This window comes from Ruditapes philippinarum, unplaced genomic scaffold (assembly GCF_026571515.1).
Source record: "Ruditapes philippinarum isolate M1 unplaced genomic scaffold, ASM2657151v2 ctg56_1_1_1_1, whole genome shotgun sequence".
Taxonomy (NCBI): domain Eukaryota; kingdom Metazoa; phylum Mollusca; class Bivalvia; order Venerida; family Veneridae; genus Ruditapes; species Ruditapes philippinarum.
In genome coordinates, this window is record NW_026862156.1 from 30275 (window position 1) to 54003 (window position 23729).

Here is a 23729-nt window from a genome sequence, read left to right on the forward strand (position 1 = left end):
GATACCAACATGAAACTTTGTAGGTAGCTATATCTCAATGGGTAGATGTGCAGTGCACAAGAATCATAACTCTGCCTTGCCTAATTTTGGAGTAATTGCCTTTTGATTATTTTTACTTTTTGAACTTTGTTTTGGACATTCCTCTAAAATTATTAAAGATATCAACATGAAACTTTGTTGGTAGATAGATCTAATTGAGTAAAAGTGCAGGACAAAAAAAACATTACTCCGTTTTGTCATATTTTTGAATTATCTCCCCTTTTAAAAAAATCTTGTCCGGGAAATAACTCTAAAACTACAAGAAATATCAACATGAAACTTTGTAGGTAATGGATCTCAATGGGAGATGTGCAGTGCACATGAACTTGAACTCCGCCTTGCCAAATTTTGTAGTTATTGCCCTTTGTTCATTTTTAGCTCACCTGTCACAAAGTGACAGGGTGAGCTTTTGTGATCGCTTTTCGTCCGGCGTCCGTCCGTCGTCCGTCCGTCCGTCGTCCGTCCGTCCGTCGTCCGTCCGTAAACTTTTGCTTTAAATGACATCTCCTCATAAACCACTGAGCCAATTTCATCCAAACTTCACAGGAATGTTCCTTTGGTGGTCACCTTTAAAAATTGTTCAAAGAATTTAATTCCATGCAGAACTCTGGTTGCCATGGCAACCGAAAAAAATCTTTAAATATCTTCTTTTAAACAACCCTAAGAGCTAGAGCTTAGATATTTGACATGAATCATCTTCTAATGAGTGTCTACCAAGTTTGTTCAAATAAAAGCCCTGGGGTCAAAATTGGCCCCGCCCCAGGGGGTCATTGATTTTCCCTATATGCATATAGTAAAAACTTAAAAAATCTTCTTTTAAAGAACCCAAAGAGCTAGAGCTAAGATATTTGACATGAAACATCTTCTAGTGAGTGTCTACCAAGTTTGTTCAAATAAAAGCCCTGGGGTCAAAATTGGCCCCGCCCTAGGGGGTCATAAATTTTCCCTATATGCATATAGTAAAAACTTAAAAAATCTTCTTTTAAATAACCCAAAGAGCTAGAGCTAAGATATTTGGCATGAAACATCTTCTAGTGAGTGTCTACCAAGTTTGTTCAAATAAAAGCCCTGGGGTCAAAATTGGCCCCGCCCGGGGGGGGGGGGTCATTGATTTTCCCTATATGCATATAGTAAAAACTTAAAAAGTTTTCTTTTAAAGAACTGTAAAGGCTAGAGCTTAGATATTTGGCATGAAACATCTTCTAGTGCATGTCTACCAAGTTTGTTCAAATAAAAGCCCTGGGGTCAAAATTGGCCCCGCCCCAGGGGGTCATTGATTTTCCCTATATGCATATAGTAAAAACTTAAAAAATCTTCTTTTAAAGAACCCATAGAGCTAGAGCTAAGATATTTGGCATGAAACATCTTCTAGTGAGTGTCTACCAAGTTTGTTCAAATAAAAGCCCTGGGGTCAAAATTTGCCCCGCCCCGGGGGTCATTGATTTTCCCTATATGCATATAGTAAAAACTTAAAAAATCTTCTTTTAAAGAACCCAAAGAGCTAGAGCTTAGATATTTGGCATAAAACATCTTCTAGTGCATGTCTACCAAGTTTGTTCAAATAAAAGCCCTGGGGTCAAAATTGGCCCCGCCCCAGGGGGTCATTGATTTTCCCTTTATGCATATAGTAAAAACTTAAAAATCTTCTTTTAAAGAACCCAAAGAGCTAGAGCTAAGATATTTAGCATGAAACATGTTCTAATGGGTGTCTACCAAGTATGTTCAAATAAAAGCCCTGGGGTCAAAACTGGCCCCGCCCCAGGGGGTCATTGATTTTCATTATATGTGTATAGCAAAAACTTAAAAATCTTCTTTGAAAAAACCCAAATAGCTAGAGTTTAGATATTAAGCATGAAACATCTTTAAGTAAATATCTACAAAGTTTGTTCAAATAAAAGCCCGGGGGTCAAAACTGGCCCTGCCCCAGGGGTGTCATTGTTTTTAACTATATGTGTATAGTAAAAACTTAAAAATCTTCTTTTAAAAAACCCAATGAGCTAGAACTTAGATGTTTAGCATGAAACATCTTATGGGTGTCTACCAATTCTGTTCAAATAAACAAATAAAAGCCCTTGGGTAAAAATTGGCCCGGGGGGATGGGGGGGGGGCTATATACAGGTGAGCGACCTCAGGGCCATCATGGCCCTCTTGTTACATTTTGAACTTTGTCCGGGACATAACTCGGAAACCATAAGAGGTATCAACAAGAAACTTTGTAGGATGATAGATTGCATTGATTAGAAGTGCAGTGCAAAGAACATTTATTGCACTTTGAACCTTTTCCAGGGACATAACTCTGAAACTACAAGAGGTGTACTTTCCTGTGTCCAAAACCTATTCGGGGAGCATCACCCAGCTCAAACCGGGCTCTTGTTTCAGAAATTCTGAAATGGACACATATATGGTAGATCTTCTAGTATAATCAGAAGAAAAACATGTATAACAGATGTGATTACGAAAAAATATCGAACCTTTAACAGCGTACAGTTATTTTATCGCACCAAAACCCAGCGTAAACTTAAATATTTTGACCAGTAAGCATCTATGTATATCGAAGCACAAAGGTACTTGCTATGCAACTCAATTATGATTACCCTTACAGAATAAAGAAAAAAAGGAAATTATCTATATTAATATAAATTTGCTTTAAGTGATTTTATTCACCGACACAAAATCAGTTGCTGTCAGTTTACCTTCAATAACTTTTTCAATTATGAATTTAAGCCTCTGTAATTTTGATGAAATGTGTGTCGGTCCTGTCTTCACATCTTCAATTGTAATGGAAGATTGATGAAATAATTAAAAAAATACACTCGCTCTGTCGTGTGTTTACATGAATAAATCCGCCATTAGTCCGTATCACATGATTTCACCTCGCTTAAAGGAGTATCGCACCGCTATATGTTTGACCCCCTGTAAAGACCACGATTATATTAAGTAATCTCAATAATAATCATTCAAACATATAATAACGTTGCTAAATGAAATGAAATATACAAATATTGACATCTAAAAAAGCAACATTGAAATTTTTAGCTTGACTTTTTAGCTCACCTGAGCATATGCTCAGGGTGAGCTATTAGGATCACTCTTCGTCCGTCGTCTGTCGTCCGTCGTACGTCGTCCGTTGTCCGTTCACACTTTTCAAACAACATCTCCTCTGAAACCATTAGGCAGATCATAATGAAACTTCACAGGGATGTTCCTTGTGTGAAGCCTTAACAAAGTTGTTCAAAGAATTCCATTCCATGCAGAACTCTGGTTGCCATGGCAACCAAAAGAAAAAAACTTTAAACACCTTCTTCTAAAAAACCCAAAGAGCTAGAGCTTAGATATTTGGCATGAAACATCTTCTAGTGAGTGTCTACCAAGATTGTTCAAATAAAAGCCCTGGGGTCACAATTGGCCCCGCCCTAGGGGGTCATTGATTTTCCCTATATGCATATAGTAAAAACTTAAAAAATCTTCTTTTAAAGAACCCAAAGAGGTAGAGCTAAGATATTAAGCATGAAACATCTTCTAATAAGTGTCTACCAAGTTTGTTCAAATAAAAGCCCTGGGGTAAAGATTGGCCCCACCCCAGGGGGTCATTGATTTTCCCTGTATGCATATAGTAAAAACTTAAAAAAAAATTCTTTTAAAGAACCCAAAGAGCTAGAGCTAAGATATTTAGCATGAAACATCTTCTAATGGGTGTCTACCAAGTTTGTTCAAATAAAAGCCCTTCGGTCAAAATTGGCCCCGCCCCAGGGGGTCATTGATTTTCTATATATGCATATAGTAAAAACTTAAAAATCTTCTTTTAAAGAACCCACTGAGCTAGAGCTAAGATATTTAGCATGAAACATGTTCTAACTGATGTTTACCAAGTTTGTTCAAATAAGAGCCGTGGGGTCAAAATTGGCCCCTGATTTTCCTTATATGTGTATATAGCAAAAACTGAAAAATCTTCTTTGAAAAAAACCAAATAGGTAGAATTTAGATACTAAGCTTGAAACATCTTCTAGTGAGTGTCTACCAAGTTTGTTCAAATAAAAGCCCTGGGGTCAAAATAGGCCCCGCCCCGGGGGTCATTCCTTTTCCTTATAATATGTGTTATACAAAAACTTTAAAAAATCTTCTTTGAAAAAACTCAAATAGCTAGAGTTTAGATATTAAGCACGAAGCATCTTCTAGGGTGTGTCTACAAAGTTTGTTCAAATAAAAGCCCTGGGGTCAAAATTGGCCCTGCCCCGGCTGACATTGATTTTCCTTATATGTGTATTGCAAAAACTTAAAAGTCTTCTTTGTAAAAACCCGAATAGCTAGAGTTTAGATATTAAGCATGAAACATTTTCTAGTAAGTGTCTACAAAGATTGTTCAAATAAAAGCCCTTGGGTCAAAACTGGCCCTGCCCCAGGTGTGTCATTGTTTTTAACTATATGTGTAAAGATAAAAAACTTGACCAGCTAGACCTTAGATGTTAAGCATGAAATATCTTCTAATGGGTGTCTAACTAGTTTGTTCAAATAAAAGCCCTGGGGTTTAAACTGGCCCGCTCCGGGGGCCTATATACAGGTGAGCGACTTCAGGGCCATCATGGCCCTCTTGTTAATAAAAAAGAGGTATTGTTACAGTCTTGTCGGCGTTCCCGTTGCCGTACCCGTTGCCCTCCGCAAACTTGTACCTGGATCATAATTTTTTAGTTCTTGGTGTATTGTCTTCATACTAGGCCACAACAACCCCTGGGACAAGATCTTTCAATAGACCACACTAACGTTGACCTTCATCCATAAATGACCTTGCCCTTCAAGGTCAAACGTTTTGCTTGTTCTTGCTATTATTGGCTGTAACTTTGTTATTATACCCCCAAAAACGAAGTTTTTTTGGGGGGGGGGGGTATATAGGAGTCACCCGGTGGTCGGTTGGTCGGTCGGTCCAGACTTCCGTTGCATTTTCCTTGTCCGGAGCATCACTTAAAGACTAATGGTTGGAATTCAATATAACTACATACAATGGTCAAACACATTGAGAGGAAGTGCAGTGCACAAGAACCATAACTCTATCTTGACTAATTACAGAGTTATTGCCCTTTGTTACTTTTCCTTGTCCGGGCCATAACTTGAAAACTACTGGTTGGAATTCAAAACAACTTCATACAATTGTCAAACACAATAAGGGGAAGTGCAGTGCACAAGAACCATAACTCTATCTAAAGTAATTACAGAGTTATTGCCCTTTGTTACTTTTCCATTGCTTTCTTTTGTCCGGACCATAACTTGAAGACTAATGGTTGGAATTCAATATAACTACATACAATGGTCAAGCACATTGAGAGGAAGTGCAGTGCACAAGAACCATAACTCTGTCTTGACTAATTACAGAGTTATTGCCCTTTGTTACTTTTCCTTGTCCGGGCCATAACTTGAAAACTACTGGTTGGAATTCAAAACAACTTCATACAATTGTCAAACACAATAAGGGGAAGTGCAGTGCACAAGAACCATAACTCTATCTAAAGTAATTACAGAGTTATTGCCCTTTGTTAGTTTTCCATTGCTTTCTTTTGTCCGGACCATAACTTGAAGACTTATTGTTGGAATTCATTATTACTTCATATAATGGTCAATCACATTGAGTGGAAGTGCAGTGCACAAGAACCATAACTCCATCTTGACTTATTACAGAGTTACTGCCCTTTGTTACTTTTCCTTGTCCAGAGCATGACTTGAAAACTACTGGTTGGAATTCAAAACAACTTCATAAAATTGTCAAGCACAATAAGGGGATGTGCAGTGCACAAGAGCCATAAATCCATCTTGACTAATTACAGAGTTATTGCCCTTTGTTACTTTTCCATTGCTTTTTTTGTCCGGAGCATAACTTGAAGACTAATGGTTGGAATTTAATATAACTTCATACAATGGTCAAGGACATTAAAAGGAAGTGCAGTGCATAAGAGTCATAACTCCATTTTGACAAAATACAGAGTTACTGCCCTTTGATACTTTTCCTTGTCTGGAGCATAACTTAAAACGTACTGGTTGAAATTCAAAACAATTTCATACAATGGTCAAGCACAAAAAGAGGAAGTGCAGTGCACAAGAACTATAACTCGATTTTCAGTATTTATAGAGTTATTGCCCTTTGTTCCTTTTCTTTGTCTTTCTGGACTTATTGCAGAGTAATTCAATAAAACTTCATCAATGGCCAACCACATTGAAAGGAAATGCAACATACAAGAACCACAACTATCTTTAATTGCCCACAACCATAACTCTATATTTCAATTTCTTTACAAGGTATTCTGTTACTAGTAACATCCTCATTTCCGAAGCAGTCTTGTGGGGGTATTAATCACATTTAGTGATAGTTCTAGTTTTTGAATGGATTGTCTTCAAACTTGAACATAATAATCTTAAAAATAACCAGACAGACCTTGACCTTCACTCATAAATGACCTTGTCTTTGAAGGTCAAATTACTGAAATTTTCATTTTTTTTGGCTATTTTTGGCTGTAACTTTGTTATTAGCTCACCTTGCACATTGTGCAGGTGAGCTTTTAGGATGGCCCATCATTTGCGTCCGTCATCCGGGGTCCGTCCACATTTTATTCAAACGACATCTTCTATGATACCACAAGGCCAATGTTAATGAAACTTGGCAGGAATACTCTTTGTATGAAGCTCTATCAAGATTGTTTAAAGAATTCCATTCCATGCTAAACTTTGGTTGCTATGGCAACTAAAAGAAAACACTTAAAAGTTCTTATACTTCAAAATGGAAAGGGCTAGAGCTTAGATATTTCTCACAAGGCATTAGCTTGTTGGTTTCTACAAAGTGTATTCAAATTATGGTCTAGAGTTGAAAATTGGTCGGTGTTTTGGGGGTTAAGGGTTTTTTTATTGCAAGGTTATATAGGCTTTCTTTGTAGGGATAAATTGAGATAGTGTATCTTGTATTTTTTGTCTCAACAGACATTTTTATGAAGAGTTTTCTGGTAAAGTATTAGAAAGATGGAAAGGCGTTGAATGTGAATGTTAATTCAAAACGGAGTCAATCAGAATAGCTCAAATTGAGAGCTACAGTGACATTGATTTCCCTATTCAATAATGGATTCTTCCATTAATTTCGTAGGAGACTGTGTCATTTCCGAAATACAAAATGTAAAATATTTCGGTTCTTGACAATGACTTGCACATTTTATTTTGTAAAATATTTCACAAAGAAACGAAAGTGAACAAAAAAAAGTATTTTTTTCAAAAATTAGCTGATTATGATAAAAGTTTAATTTACAGTATGAATATTATTTTTACACCATTCCGGTTTGCGGTAAAGATACCTTTTCAAGATGAATTTTTATGCCACCGCAGCATCTGCGATGCGGTGGCATATAGCGATTCACCTGTGTGTGTGTGTGTTTGTTTGTGTGTGTGTGTGTTATATAGATTATATAGTGAACTTAAAAAATCTTCTTGTGAAAAACCACTTGTCCAATTTCGACCAAACTTGGCAGGATTGATCCTTGGGTGAAGTGCTTCCAAAGTTGTTCAAAGAATTTCATTCCATGCAGAAATCTGGTTGCCATGGCAACCAAAAGGAATTATAAGAATAAATTTAAAAAATCTTCTTGTAAAGACCCAAAAGGCCTAGAGCTTAGATATTTTGCATAAGGCATTGTCTGGTAGACCTCTACCAAGATTGTTCAAATTATAACCCTGGGGTCAAAATCGGCCCCGCCCCGGGGGTCATTGATTTTCACTATATGTACATATAGTAAAAACTTAAAATAACTTCTTGTAAAGACCCAAAAGGTCTAGAGCTTAGATATTTTGCATAAGGCATTGTCTGGTAGACCTCTACCAAGATTGTTCAAATTATAACCCTGGGGTCAAAATCGGCCCCGCCCCGGGGGTCATTGATTTTCACTATATGTACATATAGTAAAAACTTAAAATAACTTCTTGTAAAGACCCAAAAGGCCTAAAGCTTAGATATTTTGCATAAGGCATTGTCTGATAGACCATTACCAAGATTGTTCAAATTATAGCCCTGGGGTCAAAATCGGCCCCGTCCCGGGGGTCATAGATTTTCACTATATGTACATATAGTAAAAACTTAAAATACCTTCTTGTAAAGACCCAAAAGGCCTAGAGCTTAGATATTTTGCATAAGGCATTGTCTGGTAGACCCCTATTCAGATTGTTCAAATTATAGCCCTGGGGTCAAAATCGGCCCTGCCCCGGGGGTCATTGGTTTTCCTTATATAGTAAAAACTTTCTAGTAAAAAAATTTCTTCTAGCAATTGACAAATGCTAGAGGTTAGATATTTTGCATGAAACATTGTGAATTGAACTTCTAGCAAGATTGTTCAAATTATAGCCCTGGGGTCAAAATTTCCCCTGCCCCGGGGGTCATTGATTTTCAATATATACATACATGTATAGTAAAAAATCAAAAAATCTTATTGTCTGAAGGTACAAGGCTTAGAGCTTGAATATTTGTTAAATGATATCATCTATAGGTACTCTACCAAAGTTGTTTAAATTTTGTCTTTTGTGTCAAAATTAGCCCCCCCCCCCCCCCCCCGTGGGCCATAGGTTTTCCTTATATGTATATAGTAAAAACTTAAAAAAATCATCTTCTCTAAATTTACAAAGGCTAGAGTTAAGATATTTTGCATGAAACATTATGTAGTGAACTTCTAGCAAGATTGTACACATTATAGCCCTGGGGTCAAAATTGGCCCCACCCCCAGGAGTCATTGATTTTCACTATGTACATATAGTAAAAAAATAAAAAAAAAATTTTGTCTGAAGGTACAAGGCATAGAGCTTTGATGTTTGCTATATAATATCATCTATGGGTTTTCTACTAAAGTTGTTTTAATTATGCCCCCAGTGTTAAAATTGGCCCTGCCCAGGGGCAGTGATTCTCATTATGTTCACACAGTAAAAACAGAAAATAAAACAAATCTTTTCTGAATGGGAGAAAGCTACAGCTTAGATATTTGACTTGAAATGTTGTTTGGTGGACCTGTATCAAGATTGTTTTGAATTAAACCATTGGGTCCAAAATTTTGCCTTGCCCAAGGGGACAGTGACCTACTTTCTTGTCCTTTGATGTACAGCAATGAAATTTTGACCATGTGCACAGTTTTACTTGTAAAATTGAACTTTGATATCAGGTGACCTAGATTTTGATGATGTGACCTACTTTCTTGTCCTTTTATGTACAGCTATAAAATTTGAACCATGTGTACAGATTAAGATGTTAAGTGAACTTTGATTTCAGCTGACCTAGATTTTGACAAAGTGTCTTACTGTGTTGTCCTTTGATGTAGTCATGAAATTTAGGCTGTGTGAAATATGACCATCAAATTCACTAGACTCAAGTGCATTGATATATTCCTACTCTGTTCTTTTATTGAGTTAACAACAGATTTAACCACTAATCTGATAATAAGAATTAGATAGGTCAGGGATCTATGCATTATAACAATCTTCAAAATTGTATAGAAACAAAAAAAAAATCTGTTTCTACACTAATATTTAGTGTTGTATTAATGCGGTGGCATAGCATTTTTCTCAAATGCAATCTTGTTTTCAATGAATGAAACTAATATTGAAATTTATGAATGATTTCGATGAGACAAAATTTTGTACATCTATTCTATGTAGTAAAGGACAGAGGCAAAGTCATGTTTTGGGCTACGAACGCTGGTATTAGCTTTGCGTATGCAAATGAGTACCAAAATATTTTGGTATGCAAATTAGGTGGTTTGAGGTTACAATATCAAATAAATATGTCATAATATTTCATTCTTAGAACAAACATACAATTCAAATCAATAAATAATGCATTATCAATTAGTCCATTCAACAACTTTGCCTCAGAAAACATCTGTATCAGTTTGACCTCGAGTTGAAATTATAAATAGAACTAAACCGAAAGTATGACAAAATGGCCACCATGCACAAGAAAATTGAGAAATTTTGTAACATAATCTAGTATTTCATAACAAAGAAATGAAAATGAATAAAATTATCGGTGTGCATCGTTAAAACAGGTATTTTGTTAACTATTTGTGAAGTATTAAGGTATGACATTCAGTATTTATGTAAATATCACCTCCCGGGTTATGATTTCTAAAATTATACATGTACACATGTGATATTGACCTCAATAAATGTAAGTGAAAATGTAAAAATAATTATGGTAATTATCCATGGTGCTATTATCTTTCTCATTTTGTTGACTAAGCAAAAAGCTTACGTAATTTAAAAATCACCTAACCTCACAATATTATCAATTTAAACTTGAAAATCTACTCAAAATGACTTTCCAAACAGTAATCTTTGAAACATGAAAATGATTCATGTAGAAAAATAACACAAGAAAAAACTGATTTGACTCATGAAAATTTGGCCAAACAATCTGCCAGTTGAAATTCTGACCTTACTGAGATCCTATATTTTGACTTCTCAGATCCCTGCTGTTTGTTGTTTTTTATGTGTTTTTTTATAACATTTTACAAGATTTAATTTTACAATTAAACCTGTGAATAGAGCCACTCGTGTGAACAGAAAGAAGTTTTAGTAGAAAGAGGTGCTATTGACAGAACAGTGGTGTGTGGGGGCATCCGTGTCCTATGGACACTTTTCTAGTTTTCAAATTAAGCAATCATGTCAAAATTGGCCCTGCCCCGGGGAACATTGATTTTCCTTTTATGTATACAGTATGGTAAAAACTTTTTTTTCTAAATCTACAGAAGCTAAAGCTTAGTTTACATAGCACCCAGTGAGTCACTTCATAGCAGCCATTTACTTAAAGATCCTGTAACTCGATATTTTATGGTTTTATATCATAAATATAATGCTCAAATGAAGATTTATCAATATTGTAGTTCTAAAAAGCATTATTTGTAATAAGAAATTTATTTTCTATAATTTAAAGTCTGAGTCAATTTTTTCAATAAGAAATGAATGCATATATTTTAATGATTACATATAATGTGGACAAATATTTGCAGTACATATTTTACATATTCTTCGATGTTTGAAAATTGGTCAATAAGGTTCAAATGATGATTTCTAGGTAAAGTTCGAATATGGATCACCTGGGGTCAAAAATAGGTCACTCAGGCTTAATATTGGAAAACCTTGTTTACACTAAAGGGGCTTCTGTTCCAGACTAAATATCCTTGAAATAAGTCAGAATGGTTGTTAATGTAGCCTTTATATGTAAAACCTTGTTTACACCTTAGAGGCTACTGTTGTGATCCAAATAACCTGAAAATTGGTCAGAAAGGTTGTTTTGGTGATTTCAAGGTTAAGTTTAAATATGGGTCATCTGTGGTCAAAAACTAGGCCACAGCCCAAATAAAATGGGAATGAGCCTTCATAAACAGGTGAGCGATATAAGGGTCATGATGGCCCTCTTGTTTGTTAAATTGGATTTAATTTCTGATCCCAAATTGAATTTTGTTAGCAGCTGACCTACTTCTGATATTTTTGATACCATGTGACCTACTTTCTTGTTATGTGACATACAGATTTGTACCAGGGGTGTAATTTCTGATGTTGAGTTGAATTTTGATATCACAGGGTTCGAATTTAGGCACGCAAACAAACTAATAGCTTGTAGAAATTCTGAATAGCGAGTAACAATAAAAGTCACTCCCATATATTAGCGAGTGAATAAAAATGGACCCAAATCTATAAAAGTCTTCTTTTCAATAAATGTTCGTGTAAAATTCGAAACAAAACTTATAACGTCGCAAAATAAAGAGAGTCTCGCGCATTTTCACTTTAAATACAATTGCGGATATCCGTTTTTTGGGGGTTTGCCCATTTTTTTGGCATGAGTGATAAAATGACTTATCGGTATCCGCGAATTCGATTGGTAGATAATTTTGTAACCGTCTCCGATTAGTCTTTATAAATAGACATGTACTGGAAAATCTGATTCCCGTCATGTCTGACTTTACCACGTGAAATAAACAAGGTCAAAATGTCTCAAAAGTCTATAACGAATTTTCTAATGACGAAACGGCCAGCGGACAAATCCGATGGAGATTCTATTGCATCTAAAATATCAAACTCAAATCTCGAGGAAACGTCTGAGAAGGCAGTAACTGCAGGCTTGAAAATTGTGAAGAAATGGCAAAAAGAACTTAATGTTGACCTGGATATTGTTATGGGTGATTCATCAACCGTGACTCAAATGGCCTGCAAAACATGTAAAATGTTTGCACCTGCAGACAGTGTATCTAAGGTATTTATGTTTCCATTTTCTGGCCATTATTAACCAGAATGGAAAAATCATATACGATAGTTATAAACATGTCTTGCCCCTTTCTGTCCATTCTGTTTGTCTTGTAATGTCCAATCTTTTATATGGTCTCGGGAGTGGGTGGGGGGTGCAATAAAAACTGCGTAGGCTAGGTAGGGGTATCCCAATTTTTTTTAAGTTGTAGAAACTGCCTAAGCTAAAGGGGTAAGACCATATTTAAGAAGGCTATCACCAGCATTTACATTGTATTTCAACTTTACATGATCCATGGCATTATTCTCTCATAATGAGGTCAGTTTTTTTCAGAAGCTTATGACTGTTTACATTTTATAACGACCACATTTGGTCCTAATCTGACCTAAAGAAATGTTCTCATAGCATTTCCATAATAGCTTCTTCTTACTTTAAGATAAAAACTTTTTTATTAAAACTAGCAGCAATATTAAACTATTTGCATTGCACAAAATTCTAACATTTGTTAGTTGCATGCATTTTTATTTTACCACAATGTTTTATATCTTGACACAAGGTGTTACACCAGTTTCCATTTGTTACTTTTTAGCTCACCTGAGCACATAGTGCTCAAGGGTGAGCTTTTGTCATCACTCTGCGTCCGTCGTGCGTCCTTCAAAAAATGGCGTCTACCAAGTTTGTTCAAATAAAAGCCCTGGGGTCAAAATTGGCCCCGCCCGGGGGTCATTGATTTTCCTTATATGTGTATAGCAATAACTTAAAAAATCTTTTTTGAAAAAACCCAAATAGCTGGAGTTTAGATGTTAAGCATGAAACATCTTCTAGTGAGTGTCTAGAAAGTTTGTTCAAATAAAAGCCCTGGGGTCAAAACTGGCCCCGCCCCGGTTGTCATTGATTTTCCTTATATGTGTATAGCAAAAACTTAAAAATCTTCTTTGAAAAAACCCAAATAGCTAGAGTTTAGATATTAAGCATGAAACATCTTCTAGTAAGTGTCTACAAAGTTTGTTCAAATAAAAGCCCTGGGGTCAAAACTGGCCCCGCCCCAGGGGTGTCATTGTTTTTAACTATATTTGTATAGTAAAAACTTAAAAAAATGTTCTTTTAAAAAACCCAATCAGCTAGAGCATGAAATTGGCCCTGAATAAAATTGGCCCTGGGGGGGGGGGGGAAGTAGTAGATCATTGTTTTTCATTATATGTGTGTAGTAAAAACTTAACATTGTGAAACATCTTCTAATGGGTGTCTTCCAAGTTTGTTCAAATAAAAGCCCTGGGGTTTAAACTGGCCCCGCTCCGGGTGCCTTTATACAGGTGAGCGACCTCAGGGCCATCATGGCCCTCTTGTTTCAGTTTGTGACTGGTACAACTAGAATAAAGGTAGAGTCATTGAAGTCTCACCTTAAGTCTGTGTTACACCTTAGAGCTGTTGATGCAAAAATAGCTGCATTGAGGAAAAGCAATAATTAGCCATCAAAAGTAGAAGAGGGTTTTCAGAAAATAGATGCCTCTACATACGACAAAATGTGCCTACTCTTCAAAACAGCATACCATGTAGCTGTATATGAGAAACCTTTTACAGACTTTGAAAGACTGATTGAACTGCAAAATGCTAATGGTATTTCTTTAGGGGACACATATGTAAACGATAAAACTGCACAGAAATTTATTTCTGAAATAGGAGGGGAGTATCGTGACAATGTTTATTATATTGCATGATGCTGACTGTTTCAGCATTTTTTGTGACGGGTCAACTGACAGAACAGAAACTGAGAAAGAGGTGATTATGATAAAAGTTCTTGAAAACTATTATCCTAAAATGAAATACTTACAGCTAGAACAGCAAGAAAACATAAAAGCAACAGGTATATTGAAGGCTATAAATAAGGCATTTACTGAATTTGACTTGTGCGATTACAAACAGAAGACAGTAGGGTTTTGTTCAGATGGTGCAAATGTAATGATGGGGTCTCAACGAGGTGTAATTGGTTATTTAAAGGAAGAAGGCAATGCTGGATTTTGTCTGTTTGGTGTTTGGCACATAGGTTAGAGTTAGCTGTAAAGGACTCTTTCAAAGGTACTTATATGGACACAATGATAGAGATCCTTACTTCAATATATCTGTTTTACAAGGGTTCAGCTAAGCGAAACAAAGAAGCAATTGATATTGCTGAATTTCTGGGAGAACATTTCCTCAAGCCAGACAAGACTAATGGTAAAAGGTGGGTCAGCCATAAGCTGAAAGCTGTAACTAAGCTGAAAAACTGGCCTATTATAGTGTATCAAATGGAAAACTATGCTGAGGATGTGAGTGATAAAGCTGAGGACAGGGCTAAAGTAAGATGGTACCTAAAACTATTAAAACAACATAAAATGATAATGTATTATGGCTTTTGTGCAAGATGTCCTCAATGAAATATCTAAAATCAGTTTATTGTTTCAGCGTGATGATATCACTGTATACAGTGCAGTTACTAAATTACAGAGTGCCAAGGGAACTCTACGGCAACTGTTTGACAATGATGATGGCCCAGCTGTAGTAAAAATAAAACATGAAATTCAGGGCAACCAGTTCCGTGGACATACTTTATCAAATATGCTAGCTGATGATTCGTGTACACTGACCACTGACAAACAAGAATTGTTCAGTCAGTTATAGACTGCATAGCTACAAGGTTTGACAACATACTGTCTGATAGCATATATCTATCATGTAATGCTTATGACCATAAAAATTGGCCACTTATAACTGACAGAGCTGCTCTAGTCCTTTATGGCATAGATGATGTGAGAGTTGTATACAGACATTTTACATCTGTGCTTCAGATTGCCAATTGTGACTTGGTTACACTCACAGTCAATGGAATGACTTAAAGATACATGTGGCTAGCACTGCTGGGTACAGAGTTATGCACCCACTTTTAGTGTGGCAGTTGGTCAGTCAGGAAGACTCTGATAAGAGAGATTGCAAGGACATATTGAAGGTAATAGATTTGACAAGTGTTTATCCCTTATCCAATGCCTCCTGTGAACGTGCCTTTTCAACTATGAAACGCATCAAAACTAACTGGAGATGTAACCTTGGCGTGGATATGATGGACACCCTTATGCGAATTTCTGTTGCCAACATCAGGTTCAAAGACTTTGATCCTAGACCAGCAGTCTGGAGATAGTAGCTCAATGGTCAGAGAAAGAAGAGGCCAACTACCACTCCATATGGCCCAAGAAGTTGATATGATTTGTACATCATGTGTAAATTTGCGTTCTCAATTTCAGCTAGTCACTTTTCATTTTAGCTAGTAAGCATAAAATGCACAAACTAATTTTAGCTACGAGGGATGATCAAAAATTAACCAGACTATGTAAATGATTCTTAACCTGTTAAATGAATTTACATAACAATACACGGAAAATAAATCGGAATCTATCCCCTAAATGATACAAAAAACACCAACAAGAAAATTATTAACAAAGAAAAAAGTTATGCTGTTATTGTCATGCACATGTGAAGCACGGTATAACTTTAAAATTGACGTTAACGACGTCACAAGATTTTTACTCATTCACAGAGTAGGCCAATATGTGGTACAGTCATGTTTATGATGCGGCGGATCCACTGCCTATATATATTTCTGTACAAGTGGGTATCATATTGTATTGTAAGTAAGTAAGTAAGTAAGTAACGACTTTATTAAACGAGGCTTACACATTCAGTTTCCCGATCTTCCATGTGGGCCTCAATTGTAATAGGTTGAATGGTGATAAAGAGCTCCTGTAATGATGCAAACTTCCGTTATTTCCTTCTGATTTGTTGAAAAAATCGCACATGCAATTAACTACATATATTATGTATTCCAAATAATGTAAAATAATGTTGCTGAATTATAATGTATCGTACATACGAAAAAATAACAGAATAATACAACTATGATCAAAATTGTCATTACCACAACAGGCATTTCCTAAAAGTAACCTTTCTTAATAAAGGTATCGATTTCATCGATTTACCAAGTATTTTTCGTGATAAACGTGTCACTAATTCAGTTCCTTTATACTTCAAAAACTCCGAGATACCAATTATATGCTATAAATATAAGAAACCTGTTAGAAATATCATATTTAATTACAACAAAGTGGTTTCTGACTTAGACATTCAGTCTAATACTCCAACAAAATGAGACTGCAATACTTCTAAATTCTGTAATTCAGATTTTGGCCATATAATCACTGGTAATTTTGATATAATTGCAGACAAAAGAATTCGTAACTTATTCTTGAAAGGACCTAAATACAGAATTCCGTCTGAGATCGATTTTAATGCTTGTCGTGGTCAGATTGCTGAATCTATAGAGGATTTTTCGGTCAAATGGTGTCGCCGTGAAAATGCGGATAGTAATGCTCTAGTTACATGGAAACGTAACATCTTTAAAATTATTGATTCACGTATTAATTTTTATCGTGGAAATGAACATCTTTTGCCACCTAAAGCAAGACTTACTTTAAGACATCTGAAAAAAGATATTCTAGCTTTTCATTCAAAATTTGTTTTGGTGCCAGCGGACAAGGCGGCTAATAATATTATAATTGTATGACGAATCCATTACAATAATGTTTTGCATAAGGAACTAAATAGTACTAATGCGTATTCTAAAACCTCTGCCTCCGAAAAAGACATTGTAAACAATCATATTACTAATATTTCCAATCTTAAAGTCCAAATTAATGAAAAAGAACTCAAAACTTCCTATTATGTATTGGATTCCTAAATTAAATAAATCAAAGCACAGAAGGCGCTGAATTTGTTTGGGTCTCAGAATGTAAGAAAGGTGCAGGTTGTGAGATTATATGTATAGTGCCATCAATGCTTTCCAGCGTTTTAATTGTAGTAAATTGGCTATAAGACTAATTGCAACACTGATATTCAATCCAATGTTTATTTGACTTTAACAATTTGAAAAAAAAAAGTTACCTTTACTGGGATTTGAACTCCAGACCTCTCGCTTCCTAAGCGAGCCCGGAAACCCTTCAGCCACGGTGAATTTATATGTGAACGGGCTGAAGAAAACCATATTATTCTAAATTAGGGCTTGTAACGACTTTAACTGTTGTTTAACACAGATGTAAATAATCCTGGAGCTTACTATAAGCATTTATATTTATAAAGAATCAAAGGGCTGCAAGTTCTGTGGTATTTTTTGATCTTTGCAATCTAAATCGTACTGTATATCTGTATGCATTTTCCTGTATAGGTTTATTTTTATGTATTATAATTCATTTTGCAAGGCACCAGAGTTTGATACATACGGAATTCTGCATAACTAGAGTTGCATCAAAAAATCATTTATGTTCATTTTTTACGACAGCCACACTTTATCCTTGCATATCATGGCTACTTCCTTAACAAAAACACTTAAACAAGAATTTAACAAAAAAAAAAAGTTTCTTCGACTGGGATTCGAACTCGAGACCTCTCACTCACTAAGCGAGCGCGTTACCACTGTACCACGGAGAAGTTATACACAGAAAGTCTGAATAATATCAAGTCATTCTAAATTTAGAACTTCCATTGCATTTCGGGTTTGTAATCCTTATTAATTTCGAGGTATTTTGTTCAGGGTAAACCTGTTGTTTAAAATTGAAGTAAATGTTTTAGCGAAAATCCTCTCGCCCAAACAGTCCGACATGTAGAATCTATATATTCCACTACTCGGTTTGTGTAGTATTCGGTAATAAATAGTATTTTCATTGATAAAATCATATTCATCCGCGTAATTTGTGATTGTGCATTTATTGACAATTCTATAAGCCAACGCTATTGTTTAACTTTAAATGCGTTGTAATTTGTTGGATACTTGTAACAAAATAAAATATTTCTTTCTTTTAAATCGCTAGTTTTAAGCTGTTTTGAGAACTACTTGTTGTTAGGTTTGTCGTAAACTTCTGTGTCAGAGATTGAACGTCCGCTTTGTATTTAGTTATTTTCGATCAGAAAATACAATAAAACAATATTAGAAATCTTCGACCATTCGGGAATTACTTTGCTTGAAAATTGATGCGCCTGTCTTTGACCATCTTTACGCAGTGATCTCCCCTGAATTTTTCGGCTTTAGTGTACATACAAAAGGGAAGTAACCGCTTCAAAAAAGTGGACTACTTTCGGCATTTGCAATTAACAACATTAGACTCTGAAATTTCGCTACCATTATTTGTTTGGTCTGACGACCCAAACAAATAAAAACCTTACAAAGCCAGATTCATTGCTAATTCTATATCTTGCACTACAAGTAAACTTCCTATTTTATTGACGTCTTGTTTGACTGCCATTAAAACACATGTAATTAGATATTGTGATAAAGTATATGAAAACACAGGCAAACATCTCTTTTGGTCAATTAAAAATTCTGGTGAAATCTTGGATAAATTCAAAATTAAGAACTTTCAAGCTTCAACTGTCAGTACATACGATTTTTCTACACTTTATACAACTTTGCCACATAAATTAATCAATGATAAACTAATTTCCCTAATTCAGAAAACTTTTGCACGGGAAAAAGTTACCTTTCTAGCATGTAATTCTAACAAAGCTTTTTTTACTAACGGTATTGTTAAACATTATACTATGTGGACCTGTGACGAAGTTTGTAGAGCACTCTCTTTTCTTTTAGACAACATTAATGTCAGGTTTGGTAATACCCTATTTAAACAGATCATAGGAATTCCTATGGGTACTAATTGTGCACCCCTGGTCGCCGATTTGTTTTTGTACTGCTATGAAAGAGACTTTATGTTGAGTCTCTCTGAAGATAAACAACAAGATGTTATAGTCGCATTTAATAATACTTCCAGATACCTTGATGATATTTTTAATTTAGATAATCCTTATTTTGATCAAATGGTGTCTGACATTTATCCGCATGAACTACAACTTAATAAAACGAACTCTTGAAATTTGAGTACATCATTTTTGGATCTTCGTGTTGCTATCAACAACAATTCTATTCACACGAAAATCTATGATAAAAGAGATGACTTTGACTTTTGTATAGTTAATTATCCACATTTAGATGGAGACGTACCCCATACAACATCTTACGGGGTTTATGTTTCTCAGTTAATTAGATTCGCTAGAGCTTGTAGCAACGTAAAGGATTTCAACGAGCGGAATATTTTTATTACCAGCAAGCTTCTAAAACAGGGCTACCGCTATCATAAATTACGGAAATATTTTACTAAATTTTACAATCGTAACTTTGATTTAATTTCTAAATTCAATAGTGATTTAAAAACTCTTCTGCGACAAGGGATTAGCCAGCCTGGTTTTTATGGCGATGTGATTTACAAACTTCGTTACTTTTCTGCTGTTTTTACTAAAATCATTAAACGTTTTATTAAAAGAGGTTATGACCCTACTATTTTAAGACATACTGCATGTTTAGTGTTCAACCCTTTTACAGTTGGACACTACGCTTTCCTCTTTTGATTGCATCTGACGGACCAAGTGGGAGACCCTATGATGGATAGTTCATAAAGCCCTTTGGGACTGAATTGTCTTAATGTTCGTCTTCTGCCTTGCTTCGTCGGGCCCTTGTAGGTGATTTTCTTGTTGCTCTGTCTTCCTTTAGGACATTGAGTACTTTTGTTATGGTCATTGGGTTTACTTTTATATGGTCCTACATGATCATTTTAGTGTTTTACTTATTTAACCTTTTGTTACCATGACAGCTGTTAGAATTTCACTTGGCGGGGATTCATTTTATTTACACTGTCTCGTTTATAGGAACATGGTGGGGCTAAGTGCGAGGTTTGGTGCACCATTAACCGGTTTAAACTCCCCAGCAGTCATTTTTATGCTGCTGACCGTTCCAAGGCGGCGCCCCACTGTGTTCCTCAGATTTATGTCTATGTTGTTTCATACTGTTTTGGTGACACTTTTGCTTGTGTCCCTTGTTGTTTTCTCGTCTACGGTAAGTATCTTCCCCATTGCCTCTAGTTTTTATTTCTTTGATTAACCCTCCCCCCTTCCCCCGGTCTCCTGCCCCCCTTCCCCTTTGTGGGCCTATTATTATTGTCTTTGAATTCCTAATCAGTTACAAATTATTTATCATTTAGTGATTAACCTGTCCGTGCTCTGTCTTTGCCCTGTCCTGTTTTTGTTTGGGGTCCGCCTGGGCTCCTTGCCATTGGTTCTTGTTGCTGGGTCATATGGGGGTTGCGTTCATTGAACGCCGCCTTTCCTTGTTGATCTTGTTTATCATATTTTAAAATAAATAAAACGCATAGCCAATTTGAACAGTGACTGTTAAATTGTTGACACAATTTCTCCATAAGACTACTGCGTAAAATAAGAAAATAATTGATACAATTGTAAACCAAGAATACAATACATGTAATTAATGCATTAACTGTTGTCATTTTAAAATCCTCAGAGTTGACTGCACCGTCCCGTAGTTACTGTCGAACATCGTTGACAATGTCCGCAGTCAATCGACTGTCATTTTTCAACGTCTTGGCGATTGACGTCACCAACATCCTTGAAAATGTCTTTTTTCTGTCTCACCCTTACTTGTTTACTATTTCTCTATTATCCTTTCTTAATCCTTTAAGCTAATCAAAAATATGCTGTGGCTTTCTGGAACTTTTCCCTTGATAACCATAATCTTTTTCTACGTTTTAAACAGTTTCTCGTCTTTCATTTGACTAATTTTTCATATTGATCGATTTTCGAGACATTCCGACGACATAGTTTTAATGCGAGTATTTCATTAACATGTGACGTTTGAATTGTGATTGTAAAAATAAATATGGTTTAAATGAAGTCAATTTTACTGACAACGTCAAAGATATGGTACATGACGTTTTGGCGTATTTTGAAATCTAAATGTGCCATATTGTAAAATACACGCAGCATAAAGCGCCTGATGTCAAGGCGAATTTACGCACTGCGCCGGGTGTGCGTTACCATGTTTTTGAATTCGCTGTTACGGACAAGCTATTTGCGTTATCAGGTTAGATATAGTATCAGTTTACAGGTATTGTTTTCCGATTAAGTGTGATATATAACAATAAGTGAAAGGATGCAAATTCTTCAATTGCCAGTCACAGTCCGGTTTATTTTTGATCATCCCTCGTAGAAGTAAATATTGCTAAATTCGAACCCTGTATCAGCTGGCCTAATTTTGATATTTTTTACATTGTTTGACCAATTGTTTTTTTTAAGGTACAGTTATGTTACTATTTAGAATGTATAAAAAATTTGTTGTCCCAAACTGTAAACTTCAAACATCTACACCTTACATATTTTGCATGTGACATTTTGTCAAAAGTCATAAAAAGATTGTCCCATTAAAATTAACTCTGCTGTAGTGGTAATTTATTCTGCATTTATTCTACATAGGTACACACTTGCAACATAGATATTTTTAACAAAGCCTTTCAAAAATATTAGGGCAAAATAGTTCAATTCATATAGTGAATAATGTAAAGATGGGTTAGATGAATTATTTAGGGCCATCATAGTGGCCCTATTGTTTATTATGAAGAAAAAGAAACAAAACAGTGTTGTGAAAGTATATTACTAGAGGGGCAAGTTAAAGTTGAGCTGGACTTGCCTTTCAGCAAGTTCATTTGAAAAATAATTTCCAACACTGAAAAGCAGTTGTTTCTGGTGAGCGACTCGGGGCCCTCTTGTTTTTTTATCCCCGTACAATATGGTTCAGGAGCATACTGCAATATACTGATATAGCGATATATTGTGACACCTCTAGCTCTCATGACCTTCTTGTTTCTTTTAGGATGTAAAGTGATGATAGCTTCAAGAAAGTTGGACAGATTATCAAAATCAGCTGAAATTCTACGATCGCAGATAACAAATAATTCTGCCAAACTTGAACACATGCAGTGCAACATTAGGCAGGAAGATCAGGTACAAAATTTATTGACATTCATCATTCATAAAGATCATAAAGTAATTCAGACATCATAAAAGAGAGTTTCTTAAAGTGATTATTAAATTTGTTGTAATGACAAGATATGCAGCCATTAACACTTTATTGTTTTTAGCTCAACTATTAAATTTGTTGTAATGACAAGATATGCAGCCATTAACACTTTATTGTTTTTAGCTCAACTATTCGAAGACATTTTTACCCTATCACCAAAAAAAAGCCCCATTACCAATCCAAAATACACTCTTTTTATTCCAATTTATAAAAAAAAATCCCAAAGTAGCCAGATGAATAAAAAACTATTTCCAGTTCTGAGAATTAGAGAATTATTATCGTTTCAATAGGATGGGATATAATCAATAACGTTCTGGTTCATAATCGCCTGCACACAAAAAGTAGAGAAGTAAAAAATACTGATTAGACTGTATCCAAAATAGTTATTATATACAATTAAAATGATTTACAAACAAATACAAAGATAGATGTTGCTGTTATTTTAGTTACAATACAGAACACTTTACTTAAATAGTATTTGAACTTTTCAAAATATGACCTTGACTTTTAACAGACCTTCACTCAAGAAGGGCTCTTCCAGTGTTTTTGCATATGATAATAACAAAAAGTGAAAATTGGTTCCTGTTTGTGGTGGTTCTAATTTTAGGAATAAAAGCTGTTTTTGGTGGGGGAATGATCACATTTATAGTTTCATCCTATTTCTGTTGCATCTATAAAATCATTTAAGCATTTATAAAATTTTGCACTGAAAGTCCAGATCCATACCAAGTAAAACTTATCGAGGCGAAGGATATTTGTAACTCTATTACAAATTCTTTTATTTTCTACTACGATAGGTAAAAGAACTTATATCAACAACTGTGTCCAAGTTTGACAAATTAGATTTTCTAGTGAACAACGGAGGAGGTCAATTTCCTAGTGTTGCCGAAGATATAAAATTAAAGGGTTGGAATGCTGTGATAGAAACAAATTTGACTGGCACATTCCTCTGCTGCAGAGAAGGTAATTAAAAAAAATACAACTGCTTTTTAAAGTAATATAAGGACAGAATATAAATACCACAAATTTTGTAAGGGACCCTCATAATTCAGAAAATCAAAAGACCGTATTTTCTGGACCATAGGCCAGGGCACAAAATGACATGGTGAGCTTTTGTTCTTGCAATTCGCCCGGCCTCAATTTGAAACTTTTACTTTAAATGACATCTCATAAACCACTAAGCCATTGATTGACGATTACGCAAGAAGTAATGAAAATATTTTTATGAAACTTGATATATGGATAAATGGCAGTATGGAGATTATACACGTTTTTTTCTTTTCTTTCTTTGTTGAAAATTCTGGTTGCTATGGCAGCAAATAGACTGAAAATATGGCAAATTTAACCTATAAACTGGATTCAGTGATAACTCAAAAAGTACTAAAAATATTTTTATGAAACTTGAAATATGGGTAGATGGCAGTCTGGAGATTATGCATATCTTTT

At 35.3% G+C, this 23729-nt stretch overlaps 1 protein-coding gene across 1 annotated transcript in view; it reads left to right on the forward strand.

Moving 5' to 3' along the window:
- LOC132718126 (peroxisomal trans-2-enoyl-CoA reductase-like) overlaps positions 1-23729 on the forward strand; it is a 127051-nt gene that overhangs the window by 18003 nt on the left and 85319 nt on the right. Inside the window, exons 2-3 of the mRNA XM_060701753.1 lie at positions 22077-22207; positions 23081-23246. Of these exons, the coding sequence (XP_060557736.1) occupies positions 22077-22207; positions 23081-23246 (297 nt within the window). The remainder of the gene's footprint in view (positions 1-22076; positions 22208-23080; positions 23247-23729) is intronic.